Here is an 18,105-nt window from a genome sequence, read left to right as displayed (position 1 = left end):
GTTGAAGATTTTTAGCATATTTCTCTTGCCTCTTCTGCATATTTAAGATCAAACTCATCAATAAAACCAAAATATAATAAGAAAACAGGTAAATGTGTCAACAAAAACATCAGATAAAATTACGAACCTTAACATCTTCAACATTCAAGGGATTCTCGTCAGACTTCTTCCGCCTCAAGGATTTCATTTCAAGTAACTTCCTTGATAGTGTGTCGATCTACAAAAAACATGACATGTAAATAAGAAAACGCCAAACAAGCAGCACTATCATTTTACAAACATCTTACTTATTTGTCAATGGTTTTGAAGATTATTATTAAAGTGACAATAATAAAAAATTATGAGCAATTACTATAGTTTTCAGGACAGATATTCAAAAGAACAGTGAAGATGAGGAAAAATTATGTATTAAGTAAATGTTCATGTCAACATAAGAGAACCTTTTGCTTCTCATCATTAAATTTCTTCTTCATGCGTTCATAAAAAGCCTCACGATCGATTAGGTCGTTGCTCCAGGAATAAAGTTCCTTTTTGTTAATCTCAGATTCATTTTTCATCTTCTCCTGGAATTCTAAAAACATGTCTGCTTGCTCTTGTGCACGCTTCTTCGCTTTCTTTTCTTCTACAAGACGATAAATTTTAATATTATCAATGATCATCAAATGCACAAAAGACTATTTTTCATACACTGTATTCTCTAAACAAGGTAAGTCAAATGTTCAATAAGATTGTACAATTATTAACATTGATATGGCAGGCTAGTTAATTTGTCCAATTTATGCAATCAAATTAAGTTCTAAACCACTTCATAAAACAAATTTGTACACTATATGAATTTTTTATCGGATAAACGAAATAGCGATGTCCAAAAGAGAGAAAGCACATTACTAACAATTGACAACTACTTATTCAATCCTACAGCAATTGAAACATGAAATGGGCTATAAGAATAGGAATGCAATTCTGAAAAAAAAGGACATTAACAAGGGGAGGGGAAGAACCTTCTTTGCATTCAAGGAAAAAATTGTTGTTTTTCTCGATCATCCTACTCACACACAGTGTAGTAAGATTCTTATCCATCTGCAATTGATCTAGACAATCTTTTTCAGTGCACTTCATCCTCCTCCGTTTGCCTTGAAATTCAACCAGATCAGCCATATATACAGTATCCAACTCCCTCTTCTTATTCTCGGGCTCTTTCGTTACACTACAATAAAATGGCAAAATTCAGTACTCATTCACAAGAGATATCTAAATTTCTTTGTTTCTCTTTACATGGACAAATCAACTTAAGAAAGAACAGAAGTAAATTGAAAAAGATAAATCATCCCAACAATGAATTAAGCAAATCAAATTGCAGTGCTTACATGTGTTTTTGCCTAAAAAAATCTTGTTGGATAAAAACTAAAAAAAACTGGTTTTTAAATTTTGAAGACCAAATTACTTACCTTTGACCGTTGTCGTTTTTCTTCTTCTCCTCCTCCGATGTGGCGACGCCGGTCACGAGGAATTTGGCTATGGTGGAGAGACAGATTGAGATGGGTTTTGAGGGAGGAGGTGTTATTCGGGGGTTTGTACGTAGAGGAAGGAATGAAGTCGGATTTGCGATGGATTTTGAATATGCCTTAGAGGAGAAGAAGAGTAAAGCTGATGATACGATGATGTTAAAACCTTTTTCTTCTAGATTCTTCTCGCAGCAGGAAACAATATATAAATTTGAGAAAGAAACTAAACTATCAGATTTCCATGCAAATCCTGTCCATCCTGTCCCGTGTCACATGGTCGGTTCCGTTACTTGTGGAAAAATAAAACCTGAGCTTGAATTCAATTTTTTTGTTTTTTTAGTTCTCCTTAATTTTAGGAATAAAATTATTTATTTATTTATTTTGAAGAGTGTGATAAAAGAGGAAATTTTAGAGAGGGAAAGAATTTATTAAAAAAATAATAAAATGTGATGGAGAGCGTTAAAATTTGAATTTTTTTTAATTGTTCGATCAATCAAATTTCGACACGTCATTTCCTATCTAATTATATTACTTGTTAATCAAAATTATTTTAGTATGACCCAACATATTTTATAGAATTAATTAATTTTAAGTATAATAAATTTATATATTAAAAACAATATATAAACAAAAATAAATGGCTTGATCTTGAATTATTTTTAAAAAAATGGCGATTAATTTATAATATAAATGATAGGAAGGAATTGAGAATGTCTAATGGGATTTTTTTAAATGATATTATTTAATTGTGGATGTTTAATATAATTTTAAATATAAAAATAAAAATAACAAAATTTAAGGAGAAGGAATACAAAACTAAGATATAGTTTCCCTTGGAAATATTAAATATATATATATATATATGAGTAATGATAGAGGAGCTAAAGTTTTACAGTAAAGTAACGTGGAAGGATGATTAGACAACTAAACATAGTTTTAAATGTTTATTTATCTCTTATATTCATTACTAATTTATTTCTCTTTTATTTTTTATTTTTAATCTATATTAATAATTTATTTTAAATATTAATAGGGACAATAATAAATCAAATAACAAAATAACAAAATATATATTTTTAAATATATATTATATTTGATAAATATATATTTAAAAGAATAAAAAATTAAAAATAAACAATTTAATTTTTTTTAATTAATTATATATATATATATATCCAAATCATTTCATATTTTCGTAAATCTAAACAAATATTCTCATGTAAAATTTTATATATTTATACAATTAAAAACAATATTCTCTTTTCTCATTTATTTTCTCATCATTATATATATATATATATAATAAATTTTTATTTTCAATATATAATATAATATATTTTTTATTTATATTTATATTAACACAAAAAAATCAATAATTTTTTAAATTTTACCAACATATTTAAAATTTGTTTATAATTTATATATATAAAATAAAATTTGATTTTTCTTTACTAAAAACACTTTGTTTATATTAAAAAAAACTAAATTATTTTATAAATATATAATATATATATATATATATTATATTTTTTTCATTATGGCATGCATTTTAGTTTTCAAATAACTAATTTTGATAAAACATAATGATTTGTTTACTCTGAGTAGAGCCGATGTAAACTAAAATGATTAATCAACTAGTTTAATGAGGGGTGATAGAGGAATAATGAGGAGTGATAGAGGGAGAGAATTTCACGGAGGGAATGAGAGAGAATGATGTGTCATTATATCACTGGTTGAAAAAAGGATAAAAGGTGAGGAGAGAGAAGAAAATTTTTTTTTGTTATTATTTTGGCTAATCAAATTGCGCCACATCATTCCTTCTCCTATTCCCTCCCTCAAATTCCATCTCTCAATCATCTGTAGTTTAATATACTAATTAATTTTAATATTTTATTAATAATAAATTAATTATTTTTAAAATTAAAATTAGCAAAACTCTCATGTAAAAGATCATGTTAATAGTTTAATTATTCAGTTTAATAATAATAATTTCAAAATTTTATATGTAAGAATTAATGACAATTAATTTATTTAGTAAAATACTAAAATATATCTTTTAAAAAAATATTTTAAAATCAAGGAGACTGAATATTCGAGATCTTATTTTTTTTAATAAGACTTTTTTATCAAAATAATGTAAATATGATCCTGATTGATTTAATTGATTCACCCAAATATTTAATTATTCAGTAAGTGTAGTATTTGAAGGAGAATTTATTCTATGTGAAAATTTTTTTGTGAGCATTCTAGATTCATTGTGGATGATAGTTCTTCAATTAGTTTTTGGAACGATATTTGATGTAGTGTCAAAAGTCTACATACGACATATAATGAGCATGTTTCCATTGTTATATGTAGAAATACTACAGTTAAGGTCATGTTTGATCCTCGATTTAGTGGTTTCTCTAACCGAATTAGATATTGTAACCCCTGGAAAACCCCATGTATAGGCTTTGCGGAAAAGCTCAAGGTTTGAGAATTTCAATCTCGGTTTGCGTGTCAGTAATTTTCTTTTAAAATAAAACATTATTTAAAAGATTTTTAAACGATTCCTAACCGCTTTTGAAATTAATTAAAAATAATTAACTTCGGGGTTTAATTTTAAATAATCCGGGGATTTACAGTAATCAAATCATAATTTAATTTTTAGAAATCATTTAGTTTAAATTAATTAAACATAATTAATTTAAAATATGATTTATTTTGAAACAGAGTCGCCAATTGATTTTTGAAAATCAATAAAAAAGTTGGCATAGTATACAAACATATTGATCATAATTTTCTTTTAGTTCGTAGTTTGGTGATACTCGAGAAATGACTTTCGCATTTCATCCTCTGTACCCATCTTAAAATGGTCTCTACTTATAAAGTTGACTTTTGAAAATCGGTTGTATAACGTTTGAGTTTTAATCAATTATGATTCTAGTCCTAGTCATGCTTCTAGAATTTAGTGTTATTTAAATGATTGAAACAACACTATTTAAATGCTGATACATGTTGCTAATGATAACTATGGAAGATTATACATGAAGAATATTAGTCATTTTTAAGTGTGTTAGAGTTTAGAAATAAACACCAAACATGTCTTAGTTAAAATATTTTTTTTTTGTGCAAATATCCCAAAATTATTTTGAAATCATTTTTTATTTTTTTCGGATTTTTTGAAAATGGTTTGGGGTCCAAAATTACAAAAATAATTTTGGGTTTGAAAATAGGAACCAAACAAGCCTTAGGACCGGGCCTTATTCCTTGGGGTCCATTTTTATGGGTCGAGATCTAAAAATCCTCGGTCTGGGTTGAGGACCTCTCGGTCTTCGGCTAGTGGTCTTCGGTTGGAGTGCTGAAGTCCATCGGTCTAGGGGCTAAGGATTCTTGGTCCTTAAGCTAAAATTACCGGTTTTGGTGTATATGTACATCAATCCTAGGTTATCCCTGGGCTAAGTTCATCGGTATGGGTGTATAAAAACACCGATACTAAGTTAGCTCTGGGCTAAGTTCTTCAATCCTAGGTTCGGGGATGCTCGGTCCTAAATTAAAATCCTCGATCATACCTCTCGATCTTAGCTTAAGAACATCAGTCGGACCTCTCAGTCTTGTTGGAGTTCTCGATCCTAGGTTTGAATTTCTCAGTCCTAGGTTTCGGTCCGGACCGAGGATCCTCGGTCGGATCTCTCGGTCATAGGATAACAAGCCTCGGTCCCCAAGAACATAAAGTTTAATTTTATTTTTATTTTTTTTAGCTTGAATTGTTTGATCCAAGGGTTTGGGTAGCTTTACAAAGCTTCTAGGAACATGTTGAACATCATCTCAAGGTACTAATCAACCTGGATGATGATCAAATCGTTCAAAACAGTCAGTGATCAAAATTTGATTTTTTGATTTTAAAGTTATTTTAAGGGGAAAGAGCTACCATTTAGCTTTCTTATAACATATATACTTGATTGGTATCAAAACAAGAACACTAGCTATTCGTTTTGACCAAATCAAGAACTCAAAATTTTCATTTATTTTGAAAATTTTGATTTTGATCAAACATGACTGGGATGGATCAAACATGATCCAAATTATTGCCCAACATCATTACAATCATGTTTAGATGCTTTATGGACTATGATTCATTAGAATTAGACCAAGAACAACAAACCCGATTTGTGGATTTTAAAATTTCAAATTTGGGTTTTTGTTTTAAGATTGATTGATCGTTCTATCTTATCCAAATAGTTTCTAAATGATCATAGGATCAATATTCAACCATAAAACACCATAAATAACAAACACACTAGTTTATGCAATTTGAAATATAAAATTTAAAATTCAAAGTGTGAATATGAATTAGAAGGTTATTGGATTCTTACCAAGGATTGGAGAACACTCTTTAGACCTTTGAGAAACTGTTGGGATGCTCAGATACAAGCTTTAAGGTCTTATCCAAAGTTTTCAAAACATCTGAAAGCATGAAACTTTAATGACGGATTTCTGAAAATCGAAGATTAGAAGGTGGAGAGTGGATCTCTTGCTTTCGAATTGACTTAGAGAATGTATTTTTACTATCCTTGAGTCGGTGGAGGTTTCAAGTGGAATGAATCAGCCAAAGCCATTTATGGCGTTTTGACTGTTCTTCTGGCCATTTGAAGATATAGGTAAATCATGCCTATAGTTGTTGGAGAAATGATCACCGTAGTAGGCTAATCATTTCAGCCTTTAAATTAGCTGAAATGGTTGACTAACGGTTGAGTTACAAAAAGGCAAAATCGAAGACGAATCTTCATCCTTATCTTCACAGCGTCGCAATGAGGAAGACAATCGGAGGCCAAAACGACGTTATTTTGCACGCGTTTGGCATTCTGTCAGCGATCTATCAAGACACCATTGCGTTTGGGCATTCCGTTAACAATCTGTCTAACGGGCGTTAGCCAATCCGGTGCCTTGCACGCGCGCTTTTCCTCGGTTACAACCGGCTACGCGGAGTGCTATAAGGCATTGGATGAGGATTTGATGCTCATCCAATGGACGGGGTTTTAGTTGTAGCCATCTCTCAAGATTTTGGATACACCTAATTACGATTTTATTTTTATTTTAAAACCTTAAGGGTTTGTTTGAAATTGATTTTTCTTTCACCCTTTTGGTTTTAATTTTGATATTTTTAAATACACAAAATATTAAAATAAATATGATAAATATTTTACCAATTTATTTAAATTTTTTTGTGTGCATATTTTAGGATTAAATAAATAATTTTGGGAGATGAAATGAGTATCTCATTTCATTCTAAATTATTTATTTTGATTCCTTCTTTTTTTCTAAAATTATTTTAAGATAAATGAGTACAATATTTACTCAAAGTAATTTTATTTTTATTATTTTGATAATTTTACCTAATTAATTAGGATTTAATTATCATAATAATTAGTTTAATTAATTGTTTTAATTGGTTCTTCGCCATGAGGTTAATTATTTTGATTTTATTTATTCATAATAAATCAAAAAATATTTTAATTTTTTAAATTGGTATGTAGATTTTTAGTGTTTACAGATATATAAACATTCAAGAGAATTAATATCATAATAGAGTTTTACTTTTAGTAGGACGCAAGCAAGTGTCCACGTCTAAATAAGACGTTATGCATTGACAAGACATTGATATTTTTCATGCAGTGCCAGGGACGGACCCAAAAAATATAGGTAGGATGGACTTAAAATAAAATTAAATGATGAGGGAAAGATGAGATTTAAAAATATCACCGCGGGTAGTAAAATATTGTTATTATTATTATTTTTAAAATATTGGTATATGTCATATACATGATGTTAATTATTTTTTTTAAATTAGTTATTTATTATAAATATTATTTGGACATAAAACAAATAAACACAATTTGAGAAATAAAAATCTTTAAAAAAAACTATCATATAAATAATAATAATCAAATAAACTTTAATATATATATATATATATTAATAATAATATGAAAACATATCAAAGTTTGTTTTCTTCAAAACTTTTACCTAAAATTTAATATTTTTCACATTATTTATCTTATTATTTTTTTATCCATAAAATAGTAAGATACTCTTTATTTAATATCTTTTATTTTATCTTTATATTTCATATATTTAAAAAGTATAATCTTATCTTTTTATCTGATGTATTTACACGATAAAATGATTAACAAAATTTTTAAAACTAATTTAAAAATAAATAAAATCAAATAATTTTTTTTATACAAAACTCATCTAAAACTAAAATCAAACAAACTTTCCTTCAAATCTCACATAAATATTAATTCTCTCTCCAATTCTAATATACAGATTCAACCAATAATTTATTCTCTATATATTTTATGTTTTATATATATATATATATATGGGGTGGGCTTAAGCCTATTTCAGCCGAAGCGTTTATCCGTCCCTATAAGTTATTTGTTAAGATAATTTTATATAATTTTTGTTGGGAGAAACTTTGGGAGTCAAAAATTTCATCAAAGATCTCGTTCTTTAGATGAAGCAGTATGCATAGTAGAATTCTTACGGATGAAATGTGCATGAAAACATGTTGTATTATGCTTAGTTGTTGTATATTTCATGACAAAGTTGAATCGATAACTCACTTAATTTTACATTATTGATATGTCACTAATATATGGAGACTTTTATGGTGTATTCTTAGGATTTATTGGATGATACTTGAGTCTTTAATTAGTTGTTGGGAAGTTCGAATTGATACAAATAATATGACATGTCTTCCAGAGATGAGCTAATAGCCACCCTTATTGTTTCCTGGGACATAGCCCAGATGGATCAAACCACCTAATACTAATATAGGTATATTCATAATTAGTAAATAAAGAACTCGGAGTCCTATCATCTTCCTCCTAATATACTATATAATATATTTATTTACAAATAAATAAATTTCTAAATAAAAAAAATGTATCAAAAACTGATATATTTATTCATAATTAAACAACATACTAATTTATTAATTTCTAAATTACCGTCCAACTCAATAATATATAATATATAATATATACATTCTTAAAGAATGAGTTAATTTATTCGTTCCTAATTAAATTCGACGACCCATCATTAAACTATATATAATTTATTCAGCCTAATTAAGAAATATACCTCTAAACCCTAGTTTGAAAATTTAAAATCTTCTCTTAAAATGATCGTATTCTGTCGATTTATATTGAAATTCAATATTTCACCCAATTTGTATAATTCAATTTTAAGCAAATCATTTTATATTTTTCTAGTTGGGACAGTATCATTTGATTGACAAGTTGATCCGTTTAGTTTTAACTCTAAATGTTTCAACGTGAACTATAGAATAAACATTTTCCGTTATGAAAATGTTAAATATATTTTTCGTAATAAAATAAGAGAGGATTTTTTTCATAGATTCTATGATCATCTACATTAAAAAATACTTTGCTTCAAGTATAAACTCATTTTTTATTATTAATGAATATTTTACTTGTAAAAATTGTAGATCTCAACTTCAATAGTAAATCTTAGGTAGATTTTAAATTGTATAGATATTTATATTATTGTGTTATATTATTTTTTTAAAGTTTGTGTAGCCCGGATAGATTTTAAATCATGACTCTGCCACTGCATACCTACATATTTAGGTCACCATCCTAGTTATTGTTTGATAGACTATATGATTGAAAAAAAAATCGTCGAAATTTCAATGATCGTAGTTGTCCGATGCGTATCATTCATAATGCTATTATTATGATGCTTTCTAAGATTGGTTTCGGAAAGCCAGTTTTAACCCTCGGAAAAACCCTTTCGGTTCTGTGGAAGCTCGCGATTCAAGAATTTTAACCTCAGTTTGCGTGTCAAGAATCTCTTTGAAATAGAATATTATTCGAAAATTTTTTAAATAATCCCTGACAACTTTTGAAATTAATTAAAAATAATTAATTTGGATTCAAATTTTAATAATTCGTGGGATTTGCAATAATCAAATTACAATTTGATTTTTTAAAAATCCGTTGTTTAAATTAATTGAAATAGATAGGCCAATTGATTTTTGAAATTCAATAAAAATGGCATAAAGAAGAGAGGGATTTTGAAGAATGGAAATGAATACATGTATAAGCATATTGGCTAAAGTTTCTTTTAATTCGTAATTTGGTGATACTCGGGAAAGAGCTTTTGCGCTTCATCTTCCATACTTGTTTTAAAAACGGTTTCTACTTTTATAAATTTGGATTTTGAAAATCGGTTATATAACTTTTATTTTAACCAATTATTCTTTCGGTCCTAGGCATGTATATGTTTTAACATTATTTAAAGAATTGTAACAAGAATTATTTAAATACTCGCACCTGTTGTGGATGACATTGACTAGAGAGGAAAATATCTGAAGAAGATAAGTTTTTAAAGGCATTAGGGTTTAAACATAAATCCTAAACAGACCTTTGTCAAAATATTTGTTGTGGAAATATCCTAAAAATATTTTGAAATCATTTTCTAATTTTTTTGGATTTTTAGAAAATGGTTTGAGGTTCCAAAATACCAAAATAATTTTGGAATTTGAAAATAGAAACCAAATAGGCCTCAGGACTAGTGTCCTAGGTCTTGGGTTCGTTTTTATTGATCAAGGGCTAAATGTCCTCGGTCCTAGGCTAAGAGACACTCGGTCAGGGATTAAGATCCTCGGTCAGACCTATCGGTCCTAGCTAAAAAGCCTCGGTCTAGATGCTAAAGACTCGGTCTTGGGATAGAATTCTTAGTTGGGTGCCAAAATTCTCGATCCTCATAAGAATATTTAGAACATCACCTTAAGGTATCAATTGACATGTGTGATGATCAATTTGTTCAAAATAGTTTGTAGTAAAAAAATCAGGTTTTTGGTTTTAAAGTTGTTTTAAAGTGTAAAGAGCTAGCCAATAACTTCCTTCATATACTTGATTGGTACTAAAATAAGAACACTATTTGTTCGTTTAGACCAATTTAAGAACTCAAAAATTGCAATTATTTTGAAAATTTTGATTTTGATCCAAACTTTAGAGCCTTATACGAAAATTTCGAAAATTCAAAAACTTTAAGCTTCGTTGGAAGATTTTCGAAATTATTAGATTTGAGGCTTGAGATATTATCTCTTACCTTCAGAAGTGTTAAAGGAGACTATTTATAGCCTTCCTAAGTTAGTGGAAGCTTCAAGTGGATTGAATTAGCCAAAAACCATTAATGGAGTTTTGGTTGTTCTTCATCTAACTTGCCAAAATAGATATGATTAATACCTATAAATGTATGGGAAATAATCACCATGGTAGGATGATCATTTCACCTTTCGAATCAGCCAAAATGGAGGAGAAACGGCCGAGTTCCATCTTTGAAAAATCAAAGATGGCGACTGCTTTTATCCTTCCGACGATCACGAGGAAGAAGACAACCGAGGCTCAAAACTAAGGGTGTTCATCGGTTCGGTTTTGGGGTTATTTGAGTTCCGTAGTTCGGTTTATTTGATTTTTTTAAACTTTGAAAATGGAACCGAATTCGAATAAATTATAATTAAACTGAACAGAATTCGAATTTGATATTCGGTTTGAATTTTGAATAATTCGAATTCAAAACGAATTGCCATGGACTCAAAATTAATTATACCAGCCGAGAATTAAATCCGGATCTGTAATGTGAAAGAGTACTAATCTAACACTAAACCACTGGTACTTTTGTTTATTTTTTCTTTTATTATTAAATCTTGAATTCAAAATATTCTAATTTGATTATTTTGAACTTTTTCTTAAGCTAAGTTTGGAATAATAAATAATAAAAAATGAATTCAGTTTTCGGTTTGGTTTTCGAGTTGAAACCCAAACTCGAAAACCGTATTTGAATTCGAATTGGTTTGAAATTTGATTTGAAACAAAAAATGAATTTCGAATTCGGTTTATTCGAATTCGGTCGGATATTTAGTTCAGACCAAATATTGAGCACCCCTACTTAAAACGACGTCGTTTTGAGTGTAAACGCGGACGTAGAGTGTTTCGTCTACGTTCTGTTAGCGTTCTGATCATTCTGCTGCGATTTAGCTAACATAATGTAAGCTAATAGGGTGTGGCACGGGAGCGCGTACCCCTGTTGCAGCGGGCAATGCAAATGTCTTGTGAGCATTGGATGATATCCAACACTCATCTGATGCCCCTGGTTCTAGCTGCAGTCATTTTTTCACAATGTCGTCCACACATGATTATTGATTTATTTTTTTATTTAAAATCTTAAGTGTTTATTTGAAATTGATTATTCTCTCACCCTTTTGGCTTTAATTTTTTTTCTTTTAAAATACACAAAATATTAAAAATAAATATGACAAATATTTTGTCAATTTATTTTATTTTGTTTTGTATATTTTTGGGTTAAATAATTTTTGGGATAAAATGGGTACCTCATTTCATTCTAAATTATTTATTTTAATCCCTTAATTTTTATAAAATTATTTTAAGATAAAATGAGTAAAACATTCATTTCAAATATTTTATTTTTTGTTTTTGGCCATTTTCCAAATTAATTAGATTTTAATTATAATAATAATTAATCTAATTAATTGTTTTAATGTGGTTTTGGCCCTGGTGTTAATTATTTTGATTTTATTTATTCGAAAATAACCTAAAATATATTTTAATTTTATAAATTGGGTGTGTAGATTTTTAGTGGTTACACTAGTAGAGTCCGTCTAGGAGTTAATCGTTCTTTTAGAGAACTTACAAGCTCGATAACTTATTTAGTAACGATTTTTTTCATTTAATGCTTTGTCATTGTGAGCTTAAACGGTTTTTTTTTTATCATTTTTAATATACATGACATTCTTAAAAAATATATATATATATAATGTATTTTAAATTAATTTTAAAATAACTAATTAAAAAAATTAACAAAATTAAGTTGTTATATCTATAAAATAAAAATTTGTTATAGATTGATTTGGTAAATTGAAAAAACCTTATAAAGAATTTTTTTATGTTAAAAGTATATATTCAATTTTTTTTTCTCAAGTTAATAAATAGGTTAGATGGTCCACATAAATTAGAATGTCCATAAAATGGTTTTCATTGCATGTAGGGCGACCATGAGGATTGGGGACCCATTACAAATTTAAATTTTGTGGTCCCTAAAATTGTAATAATTTATTATTATTATTATTAAATTATAATAATATAAAATGAGATATAAATGGTTAATATATTATAATACGGACAAAAGAGATAAAAAAGTTATATATACATTTTGTAACCCTGGGAAATCTCTTCCATAGCTTTTGCACGTGTCGGACGACACGTAGCAATATGGGGATCGCAAAGTGGCACGAGGTTCGACGTGTTTCAATTTTAGTTTGCGTGTCAATCATCTTTTTAAAAGAAAACATTATTTTAAGAGATTTTGACATGTCAACCTTGGTTTGCGTGTAAATTTTTAATAATTTATGAAATTTTTGGTAATCAAATGATAATTTTGATTTGAAATCCAGATTAGATTAATCAAAAATAATTAATTTAAGAACAAATTATTTATTTGAAAATAGAGTCGCAAAATGATTTAGAAAAATTAGTAAAAGGTGAATGTATAAACGTACTTTATACCAAAGTTTCTATAAGGAGTACGTTTTTTGGTTATGCTCGGGAAATGACTTTCATGTTATGTCTTCAGCGCCCGTCAAAGAACGTTTTTTTTTATAAAAGCTTGGCTATCAAAATTTTTTTTTATAAGATTTATTTCATATAATTAGTAGTCCGATGTACTAAACAATGATAAGTTTAGATTACGTAAATAATTGTATAAAATTATTTAGATGGGCGTATCTGTGATTGCGTTGATATAAAATTGAGTAAAAACCCTGAAAAATATCATTCCTAATTAAATTCTAATTAAATTCGACGACCCATCATTAAACTATATATAATTTATTCAGCCTAATTAAAAAATATACCTCTAAACCCTAGTTTGAAAATTTAAAATCTTCTCTTAAAATGATCGTATTCTGTCGATTTATATTGAAATTCAATATTTCACCCAATTTGTATAATTCAATTTTAAGCAAATCATTTTATATTTTTCTAGTTGGGACAGTATCATTTGATTGACAAGTTGATCCGTTTAGTTTTAACTCTAAATGTTTCAACGTGAACTATAGAATAAACATTTTCCGTTATGAAAATGTTTAATATATTTTTCGTAATAAAATAAGAGAGGATTTTTTTCATAAATTCTATGATCATCTACATTAAAAAATACTTTGCTTCAAGTATAGACTCAATTTTTATTATTAATGAATATTTTACTTGTAAAAATTGTAGATCACAACTTCAATAGTAAATCTTAGGTAGATTTTAAATTGTATAGATATTTATATTATTGTGTTATATTATTTTTTAAAAATTTGTGTAGCCCGGATAGATTTTAAATCATGGCTCTACCACTGCATACCTACATATTTAGGTCACCATTCTAGTTATTGTTTGATAGACTATATGATTGAAAAAAATCGTCGAAATTTCAATGATCGTAGTCGTCCGATGCGTATCATTCATAATGCTATTATTATGATGCTTTCTAAGATTGGTTTCGGAAAGCCAGTTTTAACCCTCGGAAAAACCCTTTCAGTTCTGTGGAAGCTCGCGATTCAAGAATTTTAACCTCAGTTTGCGTGTCAAGAATCTCTTTGAAATAGAATATTATTCGAAAAGATTTTATATAATCCCTGACAACTTTTGAAATTAATTAAAAATAATTAATTTGGATTCAAATTTTAATAATTCGTGGATTTGCAATAATCAAATTACAAATTGATTTTTTAGAAATCCGTTATTTAAATTAATTTAAAAAATAATTAATTACAAAGATTATTTAATTGAAATAGATTCGCCAATTGATTTTTGAAATTCAATAAAAATGGCATAAAGAAGAGAAGGATTTCGAAGAATGGAAATGAATACATGTATAAGCATATTGGCTAAAGTTTCTTTTAATTCGTAATTTGGTGATACTCGGGAAAGAGCTTTTGCGCTTCATCTTCCATACTTGTTTTAAAAACGGTTTCTACTTTTATAAATTTGGCTTTTGAAAATCGGTTATATAACTTTTATTTTAACCAATTATTCTTTCGGTCCTAGGCATGTATATGTTTTAACATTATTTAAAGAATTGTAACAAGAATTATTTAAATACTCGTACCTGTTGTGGATGACATTGACTAGAGAGGAAAATATCTGAAGAAGATAAGTTTTTAAAGGCATTAGGGTTTAAACATAAATCCTAAACAGACCTTTGTCAAAATATTTATTGTGGAAATATCCTAAAAATATTTTGAAATCATTTTCTAATTTTTTTGGATTTTTAGAAAATGGTTTGAGGTTCCAAAATACCAAAATAATTTTGGAATTTGAAAATAGAAACCAAATAGGCCTCAGGACTAGTGTCCTTGGTCTTGGGTTCGTTTTTATTGATCAAGGGCTAAGTGTCCTCGGTCCTAGGTTAAGAGACACTCGGTCAGGGATTAAGATCCTCGGTCAGACCTATCGGTCCTAGCTAAAAAGCCTCGGTCTAGATGCTAAAGACTCGGTCTTGGGATAGAATTCTTAGCCGGGTGCCAAAATTCTCGATCCTCATAAGAATATTTAGAACATCACCTTAAGGTATCAATTGACATGGGTGATGATCAATTTGTTCAAAATAGTTTGTAGTAAAAAAAATAAGGTTTTTGGTTTTAAAGTTGTTTTAAAGTGTAAAGAGCTAGCCAATAACTTCCTTATACTTCATATACTTGATTGGTACTAAAATAAGAACATTATTTGTTCGTTTAGACCAATTTAAGAACTCAAAAATTGCAATTATTTTGAAAATTTTGATTTTGATCAAACATAATAGTGTTGGATCAAACATGATCCAAATAATTATGCAACATCATTATAAACATGTTGAGATGATTTCTAGGCAGCTGTTCTTGAGGATTAGCCCAAGAATAGTAAACCCGATTTTTGGATTTTTTTTTGGAAAAATGTCTTAATGCTATTTCATTAAAGATACCCAAAAGTCGGGGAGAATCCAAAATGAGTCAAGATCAAAGCTAGACAAATTCTAACTTTGATTAAACTAGATGAGTAAAAGAAAGAAAGAATACAAAACCTACAACATTAAGAGTCTGATTCAAATGAGAAATTTCATCTTTCACTAAACTCCATTGACTTCAAACGTTGTTATTCATTTTATTCTATGTAATTTCCTCTTTTTTCTATGAATTTATTGTTTCTCAGCATCAACATCAACTTTTCCTCACTATTCATCTGAACCTCTATTTTGCTTTTACTTTTTCTCCGTTTACAAGTGATGGGACAATTCGAACACCATTACTTTTCTTCTATTTAACACTCTTTTCCACTATTTTTTATTGGACTATTTCATTTGATGAATATTATTTGTGAGCAATGATTACCCCATTTCCTAAGACTTTCGTAAAAATCAAATTTGAGTTTTTCTATTTAAGGTTATTGATTGATTCAAACCTAAAATAGAAGATTGGAAATGATCTTAGGATCAATTTCCAATCATAAAATCCAACAACCAGACAATATACAAAACTTATGAAAACTAAAATATAAAATTTTCAATTTCAAATTAAAAGTATGAATTAAAGGATGATTGGAAGCATGTCAAAGATTGGAGAACACTCCTTAGACCTTAGGGAAACTTTTGGGATGCTTAGATCCAAACTTTAGAGCCTTATACGAAAATTTCGAAAATTCAAAAACTTTAAGCTTCGTTGGCAGATTTTCGAAATTCTTAGATTTGAGGCTTGAGATATTATTTCTTACCTTCAGAAGTGTTAAGGGAGACTATTTATAGCCTTCCTAAGTCAGTGAAAGCTTCAAGTGGATTGAATTAGTCAAAAACCATTAATGGAGTTTTGGTTGTTCTTCATCTAACTTGCCGAAATAGATATGATTAATACCTATAGATGTATGGGAAATAATCACCATGGTAGGATGATCATTTCACCTTTCGAATCAGCCAAAATGGTAGAGAAACGACCGAGTTCCATCTTTGAAAAATCAAAGATGGCGACAACTTTTATCCTTCCGACGATCGCGAGGAAGAAGACAATCAGGGCTCAAAACTAAGGGTGTTCATCGGTTCAGTTTTCGGGTTATTTGAGTTCCGTAGTTCGGTTTATTTGAATTTTGTTAAACTTTGAAAATGGAACCGAATTCGAATAAATTATAATTAAACTGAACAGAATTCGAATTTGATATTTGGTTTGAATTTTGAATAATTCGAATTCAAAATGAATAGCCATGGACTCAAAATTAATTATACCAGCCGAGAATTAAATCTGAATTTGTACTGTGAAAGAGTACTAATCTAACACTAAACCACTGGTACTTTTGTTTCTTTTTTCATAGATTCTATGATCATCTACATTAAAAAAATACTTTGCTTCAAGTATAGACTCAAATTTTAATAATTCGTGGGATTTGCAATAATCAAATTACAATTTGATTTTTTTTAAATCCATTGTTTAAATTAATTTAAAAAATAATTAATTTAAAATATTATTTAATTGAAATAGATTCGCCAATTGATTTTTGAAATTCAATAAAAATGAAATAAAGAAGAGAGGGATTTCGAAGAATGGAAATGAATACGTGTATAAGCGTATTGGCTAAAATTTCTTTTAATTCGTAATTTGGTGATACTCGGGAATGGGCTTTTACGCTTCATCCTCCATACTTGTTTTAAAACGGTCTTTACTTTTATAAATTTTACTTTTGAAAATCGGTTGTATAACGTTTTATTTTAACCAATTAATCTTTCGGTTCTAGGCATGAATATGTTTTAACATTATTTAAAGAATTGTAACAAGAATTATTAAAATACTCGTACCTGTTGTGGATGACATTGACTAGAGAGGAAAATATCTGAAGAAGATAAGTTTTTAAAGGCATATGGGTTTAAACATAAATCCTAAACAAACCTTTGTCAAAATATTTGTTGTGGAAATATCCTAAAAATATTTTGAAATCATTTTCTAATTTTTCGGGATTTTTAGAAAATGGTTTGAGTTTCCAAAATTACCAAAATAATTTTGGAATTTGAAAATGGAAACCAAATAGACCTCAGGACTAGTGTCCTAGGTCTTGGGTTCGTTTTTATTGATCAAGGGCTAAGTGTCCTCAGTCCTAGGTTAAGAGACACTCGGCCGGGGATTAAGATCCTCGGTCAGACCTATCGGTCCTAGCTAAAAAGCCTCGGTCTAGATGCTAAAAACTCTCGGTCTTGGAATATAATTCTCAATTGGGTGCCAGAATTCTCGATCCTCATAAGAATATTTTGAACATCACCTTAAGGTATCAGTTGACATGGGTGATGAACAATTTGTTCAAAATAGTTTGTAGTAAAAAAATCAGGTTTTTGGTTTTAAAGTTGTTTTAAAGTGTAAGGAGCTAGCCAGTAGCTTCCTTATACTTCATATACTTGATTGGTACCAAAATAAGAACACTAATTGTTCGTTTGGACCAATTTAAGAACTCAAAAATTGCAATTATTTTGAAAATTTTGATTTTGATCAAACATAATAGTGATGGATCAA

General features: G+C 28.4%; 1 protein-coding gene across 1 annotated transcript; it reads right to left on the bottom strand.

Moving 5' to 3' along the window:
- Positions 1–422: 422 nt before the first annotated feature.
- On the bottom strand, positions 423–1,154 carry LOC124928976. Its single transcript, XM_047469230.1, has 2 exons — positions 1,002–1,154; positions 423–622 (listed from the first exon to the last, which is right to left on the bottom strand). Exons 1-2 carry the CDS (start codon positions 1,117–1,119, stop codon positions 426–428), a joined length of 315 nt encoding a protein of 104 aa, XP_047325186.1. The 5' UTR covers positions 1,120–1,154; the 3' UTR covers positions 423–425.
- Between the last annotated feature and the right edge of the window lie 16,951 nt (positions 1,155–18,105).

Source organism: Impatiens glandulifera, chromosome 3, assembly GCF_907164915.1.
Source record: "Impatiens glandulifera chromosome 3, dImpGla2.1, whole genome shotgun sequence".
Taxonomy (NCBI): domain Eukaryota; kingdom Viridiplantae; phylum Streptophyta; class Magnoliopsida; order Ericales; family Balsaminaceae; genus Impatiens; species Impatiens glandulifera.
This window is presented reverse-complemented; position numbering and strand designations above follow the sequence as displayed.